The sequence below is a fragment of the Magallana gigas genome, chromosome 3 (genome assembly GCF_963853765.1).
Source record: "Magallana gigas chromosome 3, xbMagGiga1.1, whole genome shotgun sequence".
Taxonomy (NCBI): domain Eukaryota; kingdom Metazoa; phylum Mollusca; class Bivalvia; order Ostreida; family Ostreidae; genus Magallana; species Magallana gigas.
In genome coordinates this window covers 57,641,928-57,659,663 of record NC_088855.1, presented here as the reverse complement: position 1 = coordinate 57,659,663, position 17,736 = coordinate 57,641,928, and the positions used below count along the sequence as shown (strand labels likewise).

The window sequence follows — 17,736 nt, the reverse complement described above, 5'->3', positions numbered from 1 at the left end:
AGTCACCACCCGATATAGAAAAGAGCGGCTCGGCTCGATAAACAAAGGCATGCTTCCAAAAATGCAAGTTTATATAAAGGAATGCAACGAATCAATAAAAAAAAAAGTACAAGGTTGTACATGCAATCCCTTTTTAAATGTGATCTTCCAGCATGGATCCATAAGTACCAAGAGTTGGTTTTACATTTTACTACGATATCACAAAAAATAGTGTTATTTTGTACATCATGTTACAAAATGCAAGTATATTAATTTATTTCACTTACTATAAACATAAACAACAACATACATGTGCAATATATGACAGCCAGCCGTGCATGTCGGTTGAACGCCGTAATTATTGCATTTTAATTTCAACACAATATTTAATTACATTATACAATACAATAACCCCATATTGTATTTCGACCTGACATATATGTAAATAATGGTCATATTACAAATGAACGAAAAAATGCGAAGTGCATCAGGTCGGCCAGGAAAAACTTAAGATAATTTAAAAAAAAAAAACTATAGAAAACCCGTATCCGTAGCCAAGTGCCACTGAATGCTATAAGTGATCAGCCCATAAAAAACCAGGTTCTTTACTTCCACTAAAACATTTTCTATTGGTCAATTTCTGACCACTACAATTATAATTCATAAACATGTAGTCGTTAGGGTCAAGATCTAGTAAATGAAAGATGCCTACACGTTTATAAAATTTAAGATCCTTTCAATGATGCTTCATACTAATAGCGGGTGTACCGGAACTAAAATCTTTGGTAAAAACAATGTAAATTCATGGTGTAAACCGTCATTTTTAATAAAATATAAAGGAAATAAAGAACAAATTTTGAAATTTTGTCCATTTTTAACTAATAAAATATATCTAGAATGCCTACAGTCTCCCAAAAAACGGAATTAAACAAGCTCATGAACTCCTCTTTAAAATGATTAATTAAGGTATACGTTTACTCAGAATGAAAAAAATTCCACTGCATGGTGATAATGAAAAACCATCTATTGTGTGTTAAAGACCTATCATGGTAGTGCTGTTTTTCTTTTTCAAAAAAGTGGGCCAATGACCTACTTTTTAAGATAATGGTCATTGAATATTTTTTGAAAATTTAAGAAAAGAAGAATTTAAGAAATTTTCTTAATTGTGAAAATAATACAAATTGCTAAACTTTTTTTAAAAATGAAATACAGTTAATGAATAGCAATAAGATTTCATTCACAATTTTTATGAATATTCCAGTCCGAATTTCCTCTACCAGTTTTCAAATTCCTACCCTTTTTTATTTAATTTTACAAAAAACTGAATGATGATAATACTAAAACATTTATAGCATTAAACTAGGTATATTGACCTTAGTCATAAAAGTTATATGAGGTCAATGATCGTTTTAAGCATTTTTCAATATTTTTTTTAGTGCGTGCCATTCGAAAATCTAAACGAAAAAGTGAGATAAAACCTAAAGAAAATATGCAAAATAATGTTGCCTAACAAATAAAATCGTAACTTTGAATATTACAGTACTACCAAAAATATTTCAGTGAAAAACAAAATCTGTTTGGTGAAAGTCCAACTTTGTTTCAGCCTAATTCCATAATAAAGTAAAAATATCGAATGGTTTGTCAATAATAATTCATTTCATAAATACTTTTAGTGTTTAGAACAAATTTTACTCATGACATTGAACTTTATAACAATCCGAATTAAAAATATCGAATGGTTTGTCAATAATAATTCATTTCATAAATACTTTTAGTGTTTAGAACAAATTTTACTCATGACATTGAGCTTTATAACAATCCGAATTTGAGAACTCAAACCCTGAGTAAACAACGTCCTTAATACAACATTTTCCTGTTATTACTATCGAAAGGCGGAAAATATAAGAATATTTTTAAAGAAGTTTTATAAAAAAAAATTTAAGTTTAACATTATTTGAAATTTCATCTTTTCCTTATACATGTAATTTTGTTTGTATCAACTGGTATCTATTTTTACAGATTTTACAAAGTAAAGTGTTATTTTGTACATCATGTAACATAGTACAAGTACGATGTTTTGAGAGCAGTTTTTCAAATTTTTTTTATTTTTTTACATTAATTGAATTTTTTACTGAAAACACATTGATCTTCAATTTAATTTTGATTAATCATTGTATACCTTAATAGCAACGACCCCACAGTGGCCATCAACCAAAAGGACATCGCGATCACCAGAGACACCACCGCCAGTCCAGGAAGTGGCCCCAGCAGCGATGCATGGAGCTTATCCCCACTGGTGTTGATTTATCTAATAAGTTGTTTAGTCTTCATACAGTTTTAGTGTGCCAGGCTCTTTATAAACTCGCTTTTAAAAGAAATTAATTCTGAAAAGTTTTTGTGATATTCATTATATATGGTTACAATGAGCCCCGCTTTTAAATTTTATTTTTAGCGCAAAGGTATCGTCATTTTAACTCAACATGAAAGCATTCTATTGTTTGAATTCGTATAATACCATTATGTTGCGGTATAAAGCATGAGTATAATATATATTTTCAGTACCTGCTTCTGTACATCAAGTACAGTACTTAGGGAAATGATAATCATGCGTATGTTCTATTGTTATGTTTTGGTGCTGATGTATGCATAAATGTATGGTTTAACAGATTTTCAGAAGGAGCTGTACAAACAATTATTTCAATCCACATAAAAAAAATTATGATTAGTCTTGCAGCAACATTTTTAAAAATACACAAACGATTCTATGAATCGTACGAACAATTTAAGAATTTGTAGAAATGATTTTCAGATTTTCTGTTGAATTATGAGCTGTCAATCGTTTTTAAATGTCAAGTAATAGAAACCGATCCCTCAACACATATTTATTCTTGTACTCGGTAGTTTTAGTTTTAAATGGATTAAGTTACATAAAGAAAGCCGTTTACTTTGGTAAAGAATACATGTATTGCAAATGCAACTTTGCAGAGAAAAGTTGTTACTACATAAGCTGTCTTGTGCTATCAATTTTTTTGGATAGCGGATCCTTATAAGAACCAGCTAGGGTGTTACAGCACAGTTTTTAGCTCACCTGAGCTGAAAACTCGGCTGAGCTTTTCTGATCACTTTTTGCCCGGCGTCCGTCTGTCCGCCCGTCTTTCTGTCTGTAAACTTTTTACATTTTCGACTTCTTCTCCAGAACCACTGGGCCAATTTCAACCTAACTTGGCACAAAGCATCATTGGGTAAAGGTAATTCAAGTTTGTTTAAAAAAAAGGGCCATGCTCTCTTTCAAGGGGAGATAATTAGAATTAATTTAAAATTTGTTGATATATTTCAAAAATCTTCTTCTCAAAAACCATTTGGCCAGAAAAGCTGAAACTTGTGTGGAAGCATACTCAGATAGTGCAGATTCAAGTTTGTTCAAATCATGATCCCCTGGGATAAGGTGGGGCCACAAGGGGGGGATCAAAGTTTTACATTGGAATATATAGAATAAATCTTTAAAAAACTTCTCAGAAACTAATCAGCCATGAAAGCTGAAACTTGTGTGGAAGTATCCTCAAGTAGTGTTGATACAAAGTTATGAAAATCATGACCCCAAGGTTAGTGTGGGGCCAAAATTGGGGGGTCAAACATTTACATAGGAATATATAACGTAAAACTTTTAAAATCTTCTTCTCCGAAACTAATCAGCCAGGAAAGCTGAAACTTGTGTGGAAGTATCCTCAGTGTGTATAGTGTATAGTGTAGGTTTAAGTAGTTTGTTCAAATCATGGTCCCCGGGGTAAGGTGGGGCCACAATGGGGTGGAACTTTTACATAGGAATGTATATTGAGTAATTTTTTAAAAATCTTCTCAGAAACTAATCGGCCAGGAAAGCTGAAACTTATGCGGAAGTATCCTTATGTAGTGTTGATTTAAAGTTGTTAAAGTCATGACCCCCGGGGGTAAGATGGGGCCACAATTGGGGGTCAAACTTTTAAACTGGAATTTTTTTTTTTGTTAATCTTTTAAGATCTTCTTCTAAAAAACCATTTGGCCAGAAAAGCTTACACCTGCGTGGAAGCATCCTCAGGTAGGGTAGATTCAATTTTGTTCAAATCATGATTTCCGGGGGTAGGATGGGGTCACAACGTGGAAGAGGGGGGATTTATATAAATATTAGTAGAACAATTTATAAAATATCTTTTTCTAAAAACCACCTGCTTTGAAAAGCTGAATCTTTACTTGAGGAGTAGGATAGTGTCACATTGGAGATTAAATTTTACAAAGGAAAATATTTTAATTATATATATATATATTCACAAAAACTGAAATGTTATGTTATATGGTTTTACATATATGCAAGCATTGTGACATAGTGCTGATACTTTTAAAAAATTGTTTGGACTTTGGCCCCTGGACAATTCTTGGGCCTCTCAAGGGGTTCAGAGTTTGATATACGTTTATATCCCATATATAAACAATTGTTTAGGATCTTTTTGAGAACTGCAATGCTCAACAGGTGATATGACTATAAAATCATCCTGTTGGAAAAGGGACTTGATTAAAAACATAAGAATATCCAAGGTGAAAAAAGGGACGTTTATTTATACAGGATCTAAATGTACATGTATTATACCACATTGTCCAGATAGTTTATATTATGACTCCATTTAGCTGATTTTATTATACCTATTGTTGCTCAGGTGAGCGATGTGGCCCATGGGCCTCTTGTTCTTATTATTATTTTTTGTTGGGTGTAATAAGGTTTGCTTTTTACTGTTTTTCTTTTCTGGGGTTTGTTTTGGAGATTTGTTTTTTAGTTTTAATCTCAAGTGAGCTTTTCTTTATCACTTTTTGTCCGTCTATTTATCTTCTTCTTAAGAACCACTGGATCAATTTTATCCAAACTTGGCATAAAGCAGTATTAGGTAACGAGGATTCAGATTTGTAAAAAAAAAAAAAAAAAAAAAAAGGGGGGGGGGCAATATAGGAGGAGGATCTTTTCGAAAACCAATTTTCCAGAAAAGCCTTTACTTGTGTTAAAGCATCGTCAGGTAGGTTGGATTCAAGTTTGTTCAAACCACGGTCCCCGGGGGTAGGGTAGGGCCACATTGGGATGTGGAATGTTACATAAGAGGAGGGGTGAATAAGAATTGTAAAATTTGCCTACATAAGTAAGGATAGGATACTGCAAAATTAAAATATCGACAAATCTGATATTTATTTATAAATCATTGAAAACAATGTACATTTAACATAACAACGATTTGTAATCCTTTAATATGTTCAATATTTGGAATATGTTTTGAGTTAAACAGGCGTATGCGTATCATATCATCCAAATAGTGTCATTTTGTAAAACTTCAATATCTTTTCTTTTATAGAGTGGATCTGAGCTCCATATTTTTGTCGTAATCTAAATATTTTTTTAATGTATAAATAAACAATTATTAAGATCTCTAGAACCACAAAGCTCAATTCATGTGTGTGATATGACTATTATAAAATCATCATGGTACGACATGAGATCAATGTTTTAACATACCTGGAGGAAAATCTGGAGAAAAATTCAAAAATCTTTTTATACAGGATTAATTCTACTAAATTGTCAAGATGTTTTGTAAATGACTCCATACATCTGATTTTCGACGGCATTGTTGTCCAGGTGAGCGATGTGGTCCCTGGACCTCTTGGTTTTTGTCTTATTTACAATAGAGGATCTATACGTGTACATTGCCTTGTTGCAATATTAATCTTAAATTTTTAAGAACTTTTTTCAGTTTTCAACCTTTTATGTATTTATTTTGTAAAATTTTACACAGCGACTGGAAAAATAATATTTTTTCTTATGTTATGTCGAGTATTACAGAACAGTATTACAGTTTTACTTTTTTCAGCCGGGAACTACAGGCTTGCAGCCAATTTTATTTATTTTGAGGAATGGCAGCTTTCGTGTTAATTTAATGTTCGTCTATAATATAGATATATATATATAGAGAGAGAGAGTATGAAAATGGCTAACGACACGAACAATAGAACTTGTCAAATTTTCGGAACAACCAGTCCCTTCTTCATGACCAAAAAAAATAAATTACAGGAGTAAAAATCATAGAAAACAAAATCTAAAGCTACTACTAAATTAAAGACTTTAGAGCGATCGGCGGCAGTATCAACACCTTCTTTACGAACGTGAACGAAAGATGTTCAAAAAACAGCTGTTCTTATTTATAGTTTCTTAAGTAGTTTCTATTGTTCCTGTCGTTTGCCATTTTTAGTTCTTTATATATTCAGTCTACTTGCTTAGTATCTATATATTAGATCCGACACTTTTAAGCTAGATGCTTAGTATTGTTGATTCTATTCAGTGCTATATATATATGTGTGTGTCTTCCAGTTCAATTCAATTCGGTTTATTCATTCAAACCATAAAATGGTACATGAGGTCAGTCAGTATATTTAGTTCAAAAGTCAGATGTATTCCAGCATTATTGTATCCATGTATTTCAATGAATTTGTTATCACGAATCCGGTGACTATTAATTATGTTGTAACACTTTGTTTATATTAACGAGCTTATCTAAAAGCAAGTCTCTCTTTTCTAGCATTGTACATTTTGTTCATTTTTCACCCGATTACCCCGTCAGTCTATCGCTTTCATTTGTAGTATCTTCTAATAAATAAATGTTAAACGCTCATCGAGTTTCTTTCATTTTTCTCAAGTGCAACTGTTGAGGAGTTCAAATATTCGATCTTAAGAACTCCATAGGAAGAAAATGAAACATTTCTCAAATGTGATAAGATATTTAATTTAAGAAGCATTGCGGTTTAAATTATGGCAATTGGATCAAAGGGTGTGTTATGTGATACATCATTAACAAATTGACATCTATGAAAATTGGTTAAAGTCATTACACAGTTTCAAGAAGCCATAGTGATTAGTCTAAACTGAAACTGATAATCAGTCATTTTGCTAGTCTTACTTGACAAGTTGTTAATTTTTATCAACCCAGGATCATGTCAAATTTATATAATCATTCTGTCCAGTTGGTTTGATTTTTCATTGAAGAAATTAATAAAATAAAAAGACATCAATATATTTTTTAAACATAACTTTCCACACAGAGTTTTATCAATCATTTATTCCTTCTCCTATTTCTGTACTAATACAAGACTACATAATTGGCTGAAATATTTAGAATTAGAGAACAAAGGTCAAAATGAGAGAGTGTGGACTGAATACACAAACATTGTCCCAAAATTAAATCTTTTTAAGAGTTTCAAGACATAACCCATGAACAGACAGTACAGTTTTATTACTCAGACGAGAACTTGTTCTTTGACTTGAGTATGACACTGACTGTACAGTAGTATAATACAGCACTGACAAATTTATCCTGCCTCCATTACCATCATGGTCAGATTTCTATCAGTGGCTGTTCAATGTGAATGCCATCTTCAGCATAACACAGCACAGTACCCTCATAGCTGGGTCAAGGTCAGAGGATAAGCCATCAAGTGGCAGGGATTGGGATCTGGGCAGCATTCTGCAGCAGGTTCTTTTTGTAACAGTCCAAACTACACAGAGGGGTTCCTGTCTTGGAGCAGGAGTACTTCTTCTGGTTGGTACACCCACCCACCCCACAGCTGATTGCCTGCTTGGGGGGCCTGCAACAGTTAAAAATAATCAACAACTCCACAAAATATTGTAGATGCAAAATCATTTGAATTATTAGATAATTCGTGTGAAGTAGATTATTTGAAATACAGCTTGAAACACTTATAAAAAAATCTGGATGATTTTTGTGTAAACTAAGATGGTGTGTCTACTCTACAGGCAGAGAGACTTGCAGTAAATATAATCAAAACCAAAGAGAGATCATTATAACCTGGATATTACTTACATTGCTCTCTGTGGAGGGAAGGGAAACTGTATCCCTGTAGGAACACTGATGGAGATCTCTGACTTGTTGTTAATGTAGCGCACTCGAGGAACATTGCTCCTTCTGGAGCCTTTCATCTTCAAACAAATAATTGAACATTTTTATTGACATTCATTACAATACCACAGTATATTTAATACAAGTGGTTTATTTATTCATTATTTTTTTTCTTACTTTGGCCCCAATATAATTGATAGGCTACTGCACTGATCAAGAATTTTCTAGGAAAAGAAAGATAACTCTGGCATGTATTTTGAAACTTGAAGATTAATTCTTTTGGGCTATGATTTGAACTCTAAACACACTGTTAAAGAGCTTTACAGGCACATCATCTATCAAAGACAGAAAATCATCAATCATCAATTTACTTTTATATGACGATTCCTAAATGACACCATAAACAAAATATCAAAGCAAAGATACAAATTTATCATTAGAAAGGACTATATATGGTTTGAGCCTAAAATGGCCCACTTAAATGAACATTGTCATTTTACTGTAATTCTTTATTTATTTGTACAAATATACATTTGAAGTTTTTTCATCATTTTCATTTTGATTTAAGTGCCCTCAATATAAAAATATGACATCATAAAGTTTACCTTTTCCCACCATTTTAGCATTTTAAGCATAAAACAGCTTGTTTTGAAGCAGTTTTTGGGAGTTGATTTTAATCAACTCTCCTATGCAGTTACTCAGACAAACCGAAAGTGAAACAATGTTTGGACCTCAGCACAAATCATTGCTGCTGACAAGACTTAGTTCTTGAAAATAATTGGTGAATTCTATGTAATGTATGCTAAAGCATTGTTTTTCAAGGAAACTTATTTATAAATACCTTGAAAATAGTCAGATTTTAAATGGTACGAACAATTTAAATATTTTTTGTAGTCGTACAGGTATGTATTCCTACGCCAGAGTTCAATATAGTCTCGATCAACTCGACGCTCGGCTTTCTCCGTAAATCCTTGTCGGAGATTTACGGTGTCAGTCGAGCGTTTGGTTGAACGAGAACAGAGTTCAATATTGCTTGGATCCATATAATTTTCGAGAAATATTTCTATAACTGATACATAGTTTGATTGAATTAATTTTATCTTTAAATATTATTTAACATTATTTATATGGTTTCTTGCATTCTTGTCGAATTTCGAGAAATATTTCTATAACTGATACATAGTTTGATTGAATTAATTTTATCTTTAAATATTATTTAACATTATTTATATGGTTTCATGCATTCTTGTCGAAAAAGTCCAAAAATTCATATTATAAAAATGTGCGTAATTCAAATTAGAAAATACATGTACTTGTCATACAAAATAACATATCACTGATTTTAAAATAAATAAACATCGACAAAATCAACTCCCGTCAGTTCTTCAATACTTTGATTCTTTAAGGAAACATTGAGCGACTGCTTGAACAAACAAAATATTTTCACCAAAAATGTATCTCTCCTGTACTTATAAGTGACAAAAAGTTTGTTCTTGTTCAAAGAGTCGCTCTATATTTCCCACTCGAAAAAAAGATAAGAAAAATGTCAATTTTTGACTGATTTTGATTGAATTATGAAAATAGCGTCACTTCTGACGTCATATACTGCCAGTGAGTGCATATAAATCAAATAAATAGGTGAAAAACATATTTTATGTCAACGCTTTTATAAAATAACACAACAAATTAATGTACCTGAATACTTTAAAAATAGCGAATTATGGGGGCCAAATTTGACTAATATCATATATAGTTCTTTAATCATTGGGTTTTTAAAATTACCTTTGGGCCTTTGGACTTTGCCTCTTGCTTCTTAAGAAGTCTATCTAATGTTTGTTTCTGAAAAGAATTAAAAAGAATTCAATATAAAAATATATACCAATATACCTGCTACAGGTATGTTCAATGACAAGTGCTGCAGCAGCAATATTTTTGTTAACATGTGATCAGTCTTTAGTTCTACTTAAGATTTCTCTCAAATTTATTCCTCTCCTGAATATTCTTGAAAACTTTAATTGAAATTGCGACAAACTTTTCAGATAACAAAATACCAGGTTAACTCATGCCAAAGAGATGTTATTCTTTTGTAAATTTATATCATAGTTAGATCATATTAAGTAAAATTTAAGCGATTAAGAAGGGGGCAGAGGGAGCGAAGCGACTGAGCCCCTTCTTAATCACGTTAATCTTACTTAATATGCTCTAACTTACTTAGAACATAACCCATTTTTTCATTGGCTGATTAAAAGTTCTGTGTCAATCAGACATTATCTCTCTTTTGTTTACGGCTGTCTTAACTGTCGATCGAAATGTGACGTCGCTGTGAATTTAAGAAATTCTTAATAATTAAAAACATACTTAATAGAATATTTAGCGACTGCTGATTGGATAAAAAAGTGGGTTATGTTCTAAGAAACAGTAAAGCACTGACATTCACTCTCTGATGGGTATAAACGATAGCCATAAATACTGACATTCACTCTCTGATGGGTATAAACGATAGCCATAAATACTGCGCCTTACTTTGTCTTTTTCCCGCTTCTCCTGAGCCTGTTGTCTCCGTTTTTTGGCCCTCTGTTGCCTTTTTTCCACCTGTTCTTCAGTAAGTTCAACAGTTTTATATCCTGTTAAAGTCAAAGTTTTAATTTATTTACTATGATTAATCTTGTACTCATTCATTGAGAGTAGAACCAATTTTGGGGTTTCTAGTTTCCCATTGGGCGTAACAACTAATCCAATTACAGAAAAAAATTCTGCTGTAATGAGTTTATATGGACAAATCTTTTTGAATTTGAATTTAATAGTTCTCATTATAAAGTAACTAATTTGTTATGTAAATCTTGCAATAATAGCATACAAAACGGAGAGGGGGGTGATTACATGTACACACCTGATGGCAACTGAAGAAGTTCTGCTTGTTGTCCATGAATTAAAGCTCGCTGTTAATGCAAACAAAGCAGATTTAATGTGCATGTAAATGTAAGTTTAAAAAACAATTCTTCAAATTTTAAGTACATTAAGACACTCACAAAACCCCCTGATACTTTTTATTTTCAAATTTGAATTCTGAACATGAGTGTTCTAGAGAGCATGGCAAGTAGAGCCCTTGGTGAATGTTGAACAAAGCAATGCACACTGAACTTATAACACAAAGTGGTGAACAAAGGAGTGAATGCTGAATGGAAATATTGTGAGCATAAAAATGGCAATGTAGAATGTATCAGAGACAGTAACACATGATAAGTACATCAGCAAGCCCTCTCAATTCAGCAGTACCTGTTTAGTTTAATTACAGCAAAAGTCGGCCTTACCTGTCTGGCCGTCATCAGTTTGGGGTCCTTGCTCCTCTTCAGCATCCCCGAGTCGTCCAGTGTCCCCTTCTCCAGCGCCTCTAGCCACTCCTTCTCCTCGTCTGAAGTATCATCGCTCTTCTTCTTTGTGGGAAATGACGGTTCTTCACCCTCTAAGGAAATTCAAAGGTTGTCATCAATAATGGTTTGTCATTAGGAGGGTAAAAAAGGTTATATCTGCTGTACATGTACATATATTTCCTCTGATCATTATTTTCAAAAAAAAATTTAAAAACAAGAATTCATCAGATTGCTGGATATTTTACTTCATATCCTCTTTCTGTGGAGGCTCTGCCTACTGTGAACAACATGTACACATATGTAACCTACCCCAAGTTTCATCTGTTACGTCAATCACAGGTGAATCATCTCCACTGTTCTCTGTCTTCTCCACCGACGGCAAACTATAAAATCAAATCAAAACAATTACCAGGTATGGGAAGTTTTCAAATAAAAACCTTCTCTATCGTAAAATTTTAATAACATCCCATTATCACTTAATTTAACTACATCTGATTACATTGAGGAGTGCCCCTCTACTAATGATAATTAGGGATCTAGAAGACTAATTCCATACTTTTTTGTCCCCATCGTCTGTCCACCAATCTTAAGCTTCAGCTTGATCTTTGGGCCCCCCACGCCTGACACGCCCCCTGACATGCCCCCTCCCTCCGGAACTACAGCATAGTCCTCCCCCTGGTCCTTCTTCTTCTTGTGTTTCTTCTTGTGCTTTTTGTGTTTCTTGTGGCTGATTGCGGAGGAGTCTGTCAAAGTAAATATTATGCATTATTTTGACATTGATAAGGAATGTTGTACATACAATGGGAGTGTAATTGAAATTGATATTCAGCAAAAAATCCCAAGATTTCTTTGACACATTGACACCTCCTCTTTTAAGCAACAGAGCAAGACGGGGAAAACAGCAGCTGCAGAGTGTAGATCGTTAATACCCTAATAGACAAACTTTTTGTACATAATGTTGTGTGTTTGCGAGCAAATACGAGCGACCTAAATTGACAGTAACAGTAAGAAATCAAGCACATATAGCAGGATATTGGATAATGAAAAATACCGTTTGACAAACCGAATTTCCTCGAAAAATATTATCCTTCTCTTCTTTGAGAGTATTTTTAGGAAGAAAAGGCATTTAAGAATTGAATCAGTTTAGAATCTACCTGAAAAAATATCTTCCTCTGTTCCTGATTCTTTCCGCTTTCCCATGGTTGTTTTTTTTTTCGGTCTAAAGTTCCGGAAGTGATAAGGTAATAATAGAACCGTTATGATTGGAAATTTATATATTAGAGCTGCTTGGTCCGATTTTATATCAAATTTTATGCACGCTTTTAAACGATGGCTATGCTAAGTATATGTATAATAATAGACATTGCAGTAGTTTTACCCATCAATTATGCCAAATTTCAATGACGAAAAATACGTAAAAAATTTGCTATAACAAAACAAACAACATTAAAAGGTACCGCGTTATTTCGCCTCATGTTAAATTTCACCCCTGACGACGAGACGGGTATGGTTGTATTACGACTTTGACATCGCTTTAAATAAAGGTCGAAATGCTCAGACAAATTACAAATAAACATGTGTACGTTTTGTTCGCTAATATTTCCAAAGTCTGCTTTCTTTACAATCGATGCATAGCATACGGTTTGAATAACCCCAATCATTCGGGGGGGGGGGGGGGGGGGGGGGGGGTTTGTGACCAATCGGTTTCCTTTTCTAAACATTCCCGTGATGCATTTTGGTTTGTTTTTTCGTTTGCCGAAAGAGAAATTATTTTTATTACTTTGAATATTTCTAACTTTGAAAGGAGACTGATTCTGCTGGTGTAAATAGGAGAAAGTCCATAACTTTCTAAGATAAATGATTTGTATGGAAAAAAATTTGATACTGTAATTACAAAAAAATCGGACCAAGCAGCTTTAACATGTTTAAAGTAACTCGTACCTTAAAATGACGGATAGCCGAGTTTGGATTTGATTTTGTCTTATTGTGTGTTATAAATATCAACAAATAAATAGATAAAACTATGTTTTAGTTATACCGTAACTACGGAAGCGTATTGGTGTCATACTGTGTTTTTTTCTTTAAAATTCCAACTTTGAAGTTGGAATTTCAACCCAACGGTTAAATCTGGGATTTTCCACCTATTTTGTTTGAATTGATTTCTTGTAAATATAACAGTATACATTATATGACAGGCAAACTGGGCGTGAATCTTACTGTTGTATATGTCTGAACTAGAAGTTTTCATTTAAATAAGTAAGATTGAAACGTTTAAATGTAAACGGTACAGTATTGGATATCAAATATCAAAAGAATTTTTAATCAAATAAATTTTACATCAGCATATACATGTAAAACAAGAGGGTGTCGGATTAGAAAGACGCACACTAAGAGACAATTAATATTTAAACAAAGCCTTGGAATTTGTATCTACAATATGTACATGGCCTTACTAAAGCTCTTATCAATAGAAATTCGTCTGAAATTGGAAAAAAAAACATATCGTTATAACAACGAAAGATTAAGAGTTGGAAATTCAAAAATTAAAGTTGAAGAAATATAAAATTTTATTTTGGCTATAAAAAACTAAGCAGGTAAGATTCGACAGGCTTTTATTACCCCAGCTTTGTATAACCATTTAGGCCTACATGTATATATAAATTGATACATGTATGTAAACAATTCTAGACTTGGTGACAGAATGGCGCAACAACTGGAACCTCCAAATAAATATTAACAAATCATGAGTCATACATTTCAGAAAGCGTAAAATGAAACAAAGCCTGGTTATCTTTCAATAAGGAAATAATTCTCTCGATTATGTACCCTCTTACAAATACTTAGGAGTCATCTTTGACGAAAATAGAGATTTTAAAACAAACACGGAAAATCTGGCTAAATCTGGAGGACGGGCTTTGGGTTCCATTATCTCAAAATTCATCTTTTTTTTAAACACCTACGACATTTTATTTCACAATCGTGTCACTCCAATAATCGACTATTTATGCTGAGTATGGGGACACCAAATATCGCACAGGATCGACATGGTACAGGACCGCGCAATTCGATTATTCCTAGGAGTCCATCGAAATACCCCCCCCCCCTCCTCCTGGCAGTCCGTGGTGAATGTGGATATAGACAGATTCAAACGCATTCGCAAGACACACTTTAATAACAAACATGGTTCGACTTTGGAACCGTCTTATGGCAATGGAAGACGACCGAATCACCAAAAAGGTTTTTCGGTGGGACCGATCAATATGTGGTGAACGAAGTTGGAGCCTGCACATGAAGTCTATTCTATAAAAAAAAATATAATTTAACTCTTACTATCTTACTATCTTATAGAGCTTTGAACTTGAATAAATGATGTAGATTTACTAACAGTCTATGAAAATATGCACCCATGTGATATTATATAAATAGTGCCTGTTTGGGAGGGTAGCTGTTGAATTAACACCCCGAGATAACCATTGTCAACCGACGCGAAGCGGAGGTTGACAATGGTTTTCGAGGGGTGTCTATTTCAACAGTTACCCTCCCAAACAGGCACTATTTATTTTATTTTGTTATACTTTCATGTTAAATACTGAAATCTGATTGGTTAAGACGCAGTTAATAATATTTACTATTACCCTCAGCGTTAGCAACGCACTTGGCAACGGGTAACATTAAAAAATGTTACATGCGCGAAAATTATGCGCGTACGGTTCGCTGTAGAATTCACGTTATTCCTATATAAAAGCAGTAAAATTTTCTTAAAAATTTAAAAAAAGACATTCAGTATAACAAAATAAATAGTGCCTGTTTGGGAGGATAACAGTTGAAATTGACACCCCTCGAAAACCATTGTCAACCTCCGCTTCGCGTCGCGCATGTAACAATTTGTTGTGTTACCCGTTGCCAAGTGTGTTGCTAATGCTGAGGGTAATAGAACGGATTACCAACTACGTCTAAACCAATCAGATTTCAGTATTTAACATGAAAGTAAAATAAAACTTATTTTATCGGCAAACAGCTGTCAGAACAGGAACTCAGATGGCAAATGGATATCCAAAATAGTTCTAAATTAAAAACATACACACTTTTAAATAAAAAAAATTGCCTAGAAAATTGACATTTAAATGAATATTCCTAAACATTTTAGATGAACAATGGCACAGTTTCGGTGTGGGGTACTACCGCTGAGGATAGAGACCAGGCGTATTCGGGGGGAACCTGTCATTGAGCGCACGAAATATAGAGGACGAATTCCACTTTCTTCTAAAATATGCTCTATATATATATAACAATCTCAGAAGTTAATACTTTATCAAAGTGTTAATTTTTCAAATAAATCATATTTATCTCAAGACAACCTATTTCAAACTCTCATTTGTAATTTTCCTAGACAAACTGCTAACTTTACACATTCTGCATTTAAATTAAGACAAAGTTATTAATCGCGCATGTATTAAAAATATTACTTAGTGTTTACAGTGACTCACAGGGTATTTGATTTATGTAAATTGTATACTACTCACTTTTAAAAGATAAACATGTCACTATAATAAATGATATGCTTACACATGTACTTACTTATAAGACGATCGCCACAGTGAAACAATGTAGAATATTCTCTGACCGACTATATAGGCACCTTCCCGAGTACAATGCCTCTCTCACTGTATCACTAGTTTTAGACCAACAAACTTTTGTCCTGCATGGAAATATACACGAATTTATCAAAGATCTTTTAAAATTATAATTTAGAATTCTTTATGTTAATCATCAAGAGAAATTTGACTGAGCAATCTAGTATCCTGAATTTAAAAAAATCCTATTATTTTTGATCTCACAAAACCTCCTGATATACATATGTATGAATATTTTGACTCTATACATTTTTTTTTTAATAAAAACCTCCTTATGTCTAAGGCTGTGTATTATGGTGATGCACAAGCTCGTATTTCTCACAACGATTATAAACATTGTCATAACTCTTTAGAACTGCCTTACGGACAGATAATTCTCAAAAGAACATTTCTAAACTCTTTTTTTTTGGCTCATGATTGAGGTGTCAATTTTCAACAGAATCGATTGTCAGCGCATTTCAACTTGTTGAAGTCATCAGAGTTTAGAAAGAACTGTTGCAATCTGACAATTACCCTGATATAAATTGCACGACTTGTGTTATCAATTTTCAACGTTGAAAAAGCACTGCTAGTCAATATTTTAAAAACGCCGAAATATGACCCTGGATCACTTTTCAGCCTGCATGGGTCGGCATTCTAAGTTACAGCTGCAACCCCTGCTCGCGGAAACATAGCTATTTATCGAACAGGAATGCATTAAAATGATCTGGAAATAATTAAAATTCAATTTAATTCATTCAGTGACGTATTTTAAATTAAAATACACCAGAATATGTTCACAGAAAACTGTTAGTAGTACTAAATAGGTGTTGCTCGAAAATAATACTACACGTAGCAGGTCGCGAATAAATTCTCAACTTACATGTCACTGGCGTCGGAAGCAAATTGAAAGGGGGGGGGGGCTAGACTCATCCTCAGATATATTGAGAAAAAAGTAATTCCCAAAATCATGGAAATCCTAATCCGGGGGGGGGGGGGATACCTATACTTCCAAAAGAAAAAATACTTACTTACCCAATTTTTTTTCTCCAAAATCATGAAATCCCTAATCCGTAGGGGGGGGGGGGGCTAGTATGCTTCTGAATCCAACTTCTCAATCTTTCAAGGTAAATTTATAGGAACAATAATCTTTCCTGCGAGAAAAAGTGGGGGGGGGGGGGCGCTGAACCCTCTATCATGCTATATTTCTAATGGTTAGGTATAACTTTGCAAAAAAAGTGGGGGGGGGGATGACGAGCATTATTTTTTATAGGAAATTTATTTGTCTTGATTGTCACTGATATTTGTCTAAATATGTTACTGGATATATAAAGAAGCAAACAAACGTCTAGACCATGAAAAAAGGAGACAGTCTTAATTATAGTGAGGTAGTATACATAGAAACTTGTTAAAATTTCCACAAATAACTATGAACTATTTTACTTTATAACTGTCAATTTTTTCACGTTTGTTTGCCTCTTTATATGTATATGCAGCAACAAGTTTTAGACTATTATAATTTGATTAATCGGTACCATGTAAGGCTAATTTATTGCCGTTAGGTACATGTACATGTAAGTCTAGCTGTCATCCCCCCCCCTTTTTTTTAAGAGGGAGGGGGGTATATTAATCAAACCTCCTCCCCTCTAGATCCTCGTATGACAAAAAGTGTATTCTGATGTCTAAAAATCTAAAAATATTTTTAATTTGTAGTCGAAAAATATTTTTGATGATCTTGAATTGATTTTAACAGAAATATTCCAATCTTACCTTTGTTTCAAAAAATGTTTTTTTTTGGGTTTTTTTTAAGAGAGAGAAAAGGTAGTGTCGGTATTATCTGGGTAAAGTGGA

General features: G+C 33.3%; 2 protein-coding genes across 5 annotated transcripts in view; one reads left to right on the top strand and one right to left on the bottom strand.

Annotated features, from left to right (window-relative positions):
- LOC117692664 (uncharacterized) overlaps window positions 1-6,659 on the top strand; it is a 356,019-nt gene extending 349,360 nt beyond the window's left edge. For 3 of the 4 annotated variants that reach the window (XM_066080604.1, XM_034481275.2, XM_034481273.2), the window contains one exon: window positions 2,167-6,659. In XM_066080604.1, the coding sequence (XP_065936676.1) occupies window positions 2,167-2,320 (154 nt within the window). In that variant the 3' untranslated portion in view covers window positions 2,321-6,659. The remainder of the gene's footprint in view (window positions 1-2,166) is intronic. The other variant, XM_066080605.1, reaches the window with a different exon arrangement.
- A 424-nt stretch (window positions 6,660-7,083) lies between these two features.
- On the bottom strand, window positions 7,084-12,680 carry LOC105321523 (INO80 complex subunit B). Its single transcript, XM_066080602.1, has 9 exons — window positions 12,427-12,680; window positions 11,829-12,015; window positions 11,582-11,655; window positions 11,213-11,364; window positions 10,792-10,840; window positions 10,425-10,525; window positions 9,684-9,740; window positions 7,866-7,981; window positions 7,084-7,629 (listed from the first exon to the last, which is right to left on the bottom strand). Exons 1-9 carry the CDS (start codon window positions 12,470-12,472, stop codon window positions 7,476-7,478), a joined length of 936 nt encoding a protein of 311 aa, XP_065936674.1. The 5' UTR covers window positions 12,473-12,680; the 3' UTR covers window positions 7,084-7,475.
- Window positions 12,681-17,736: the final 5,056 nt, after the last annotated feature.

What these genes read in the sequence shown, in the direction of transcription:
- LOC105321523 (XM_066080602.1), bottom strand. Translation starts at nt 12,472, where the DNA reads ATGGGAAAGCGGAAAGAATCAGGAACAGAGGAAGATATTTTTTCAG. An exon ending in ACTTCTTCAGTTGCCATCAG is followed by an intron (nt 10,526 to 10,791) that starts GTGTGTACATGT and finishes TGACTTTAACAG; the next exon opens with GATATAAAACTGTTGAACTT. An exon ending in AGAAGCGGGAAAAAGACAAA is followed by an intron (nt 9,741 to 10,424) that starts GTAAGGCGCAGT and finishes AATTCTTTTCAG; the next exon opens with AAACAAACATTAGATAGACT.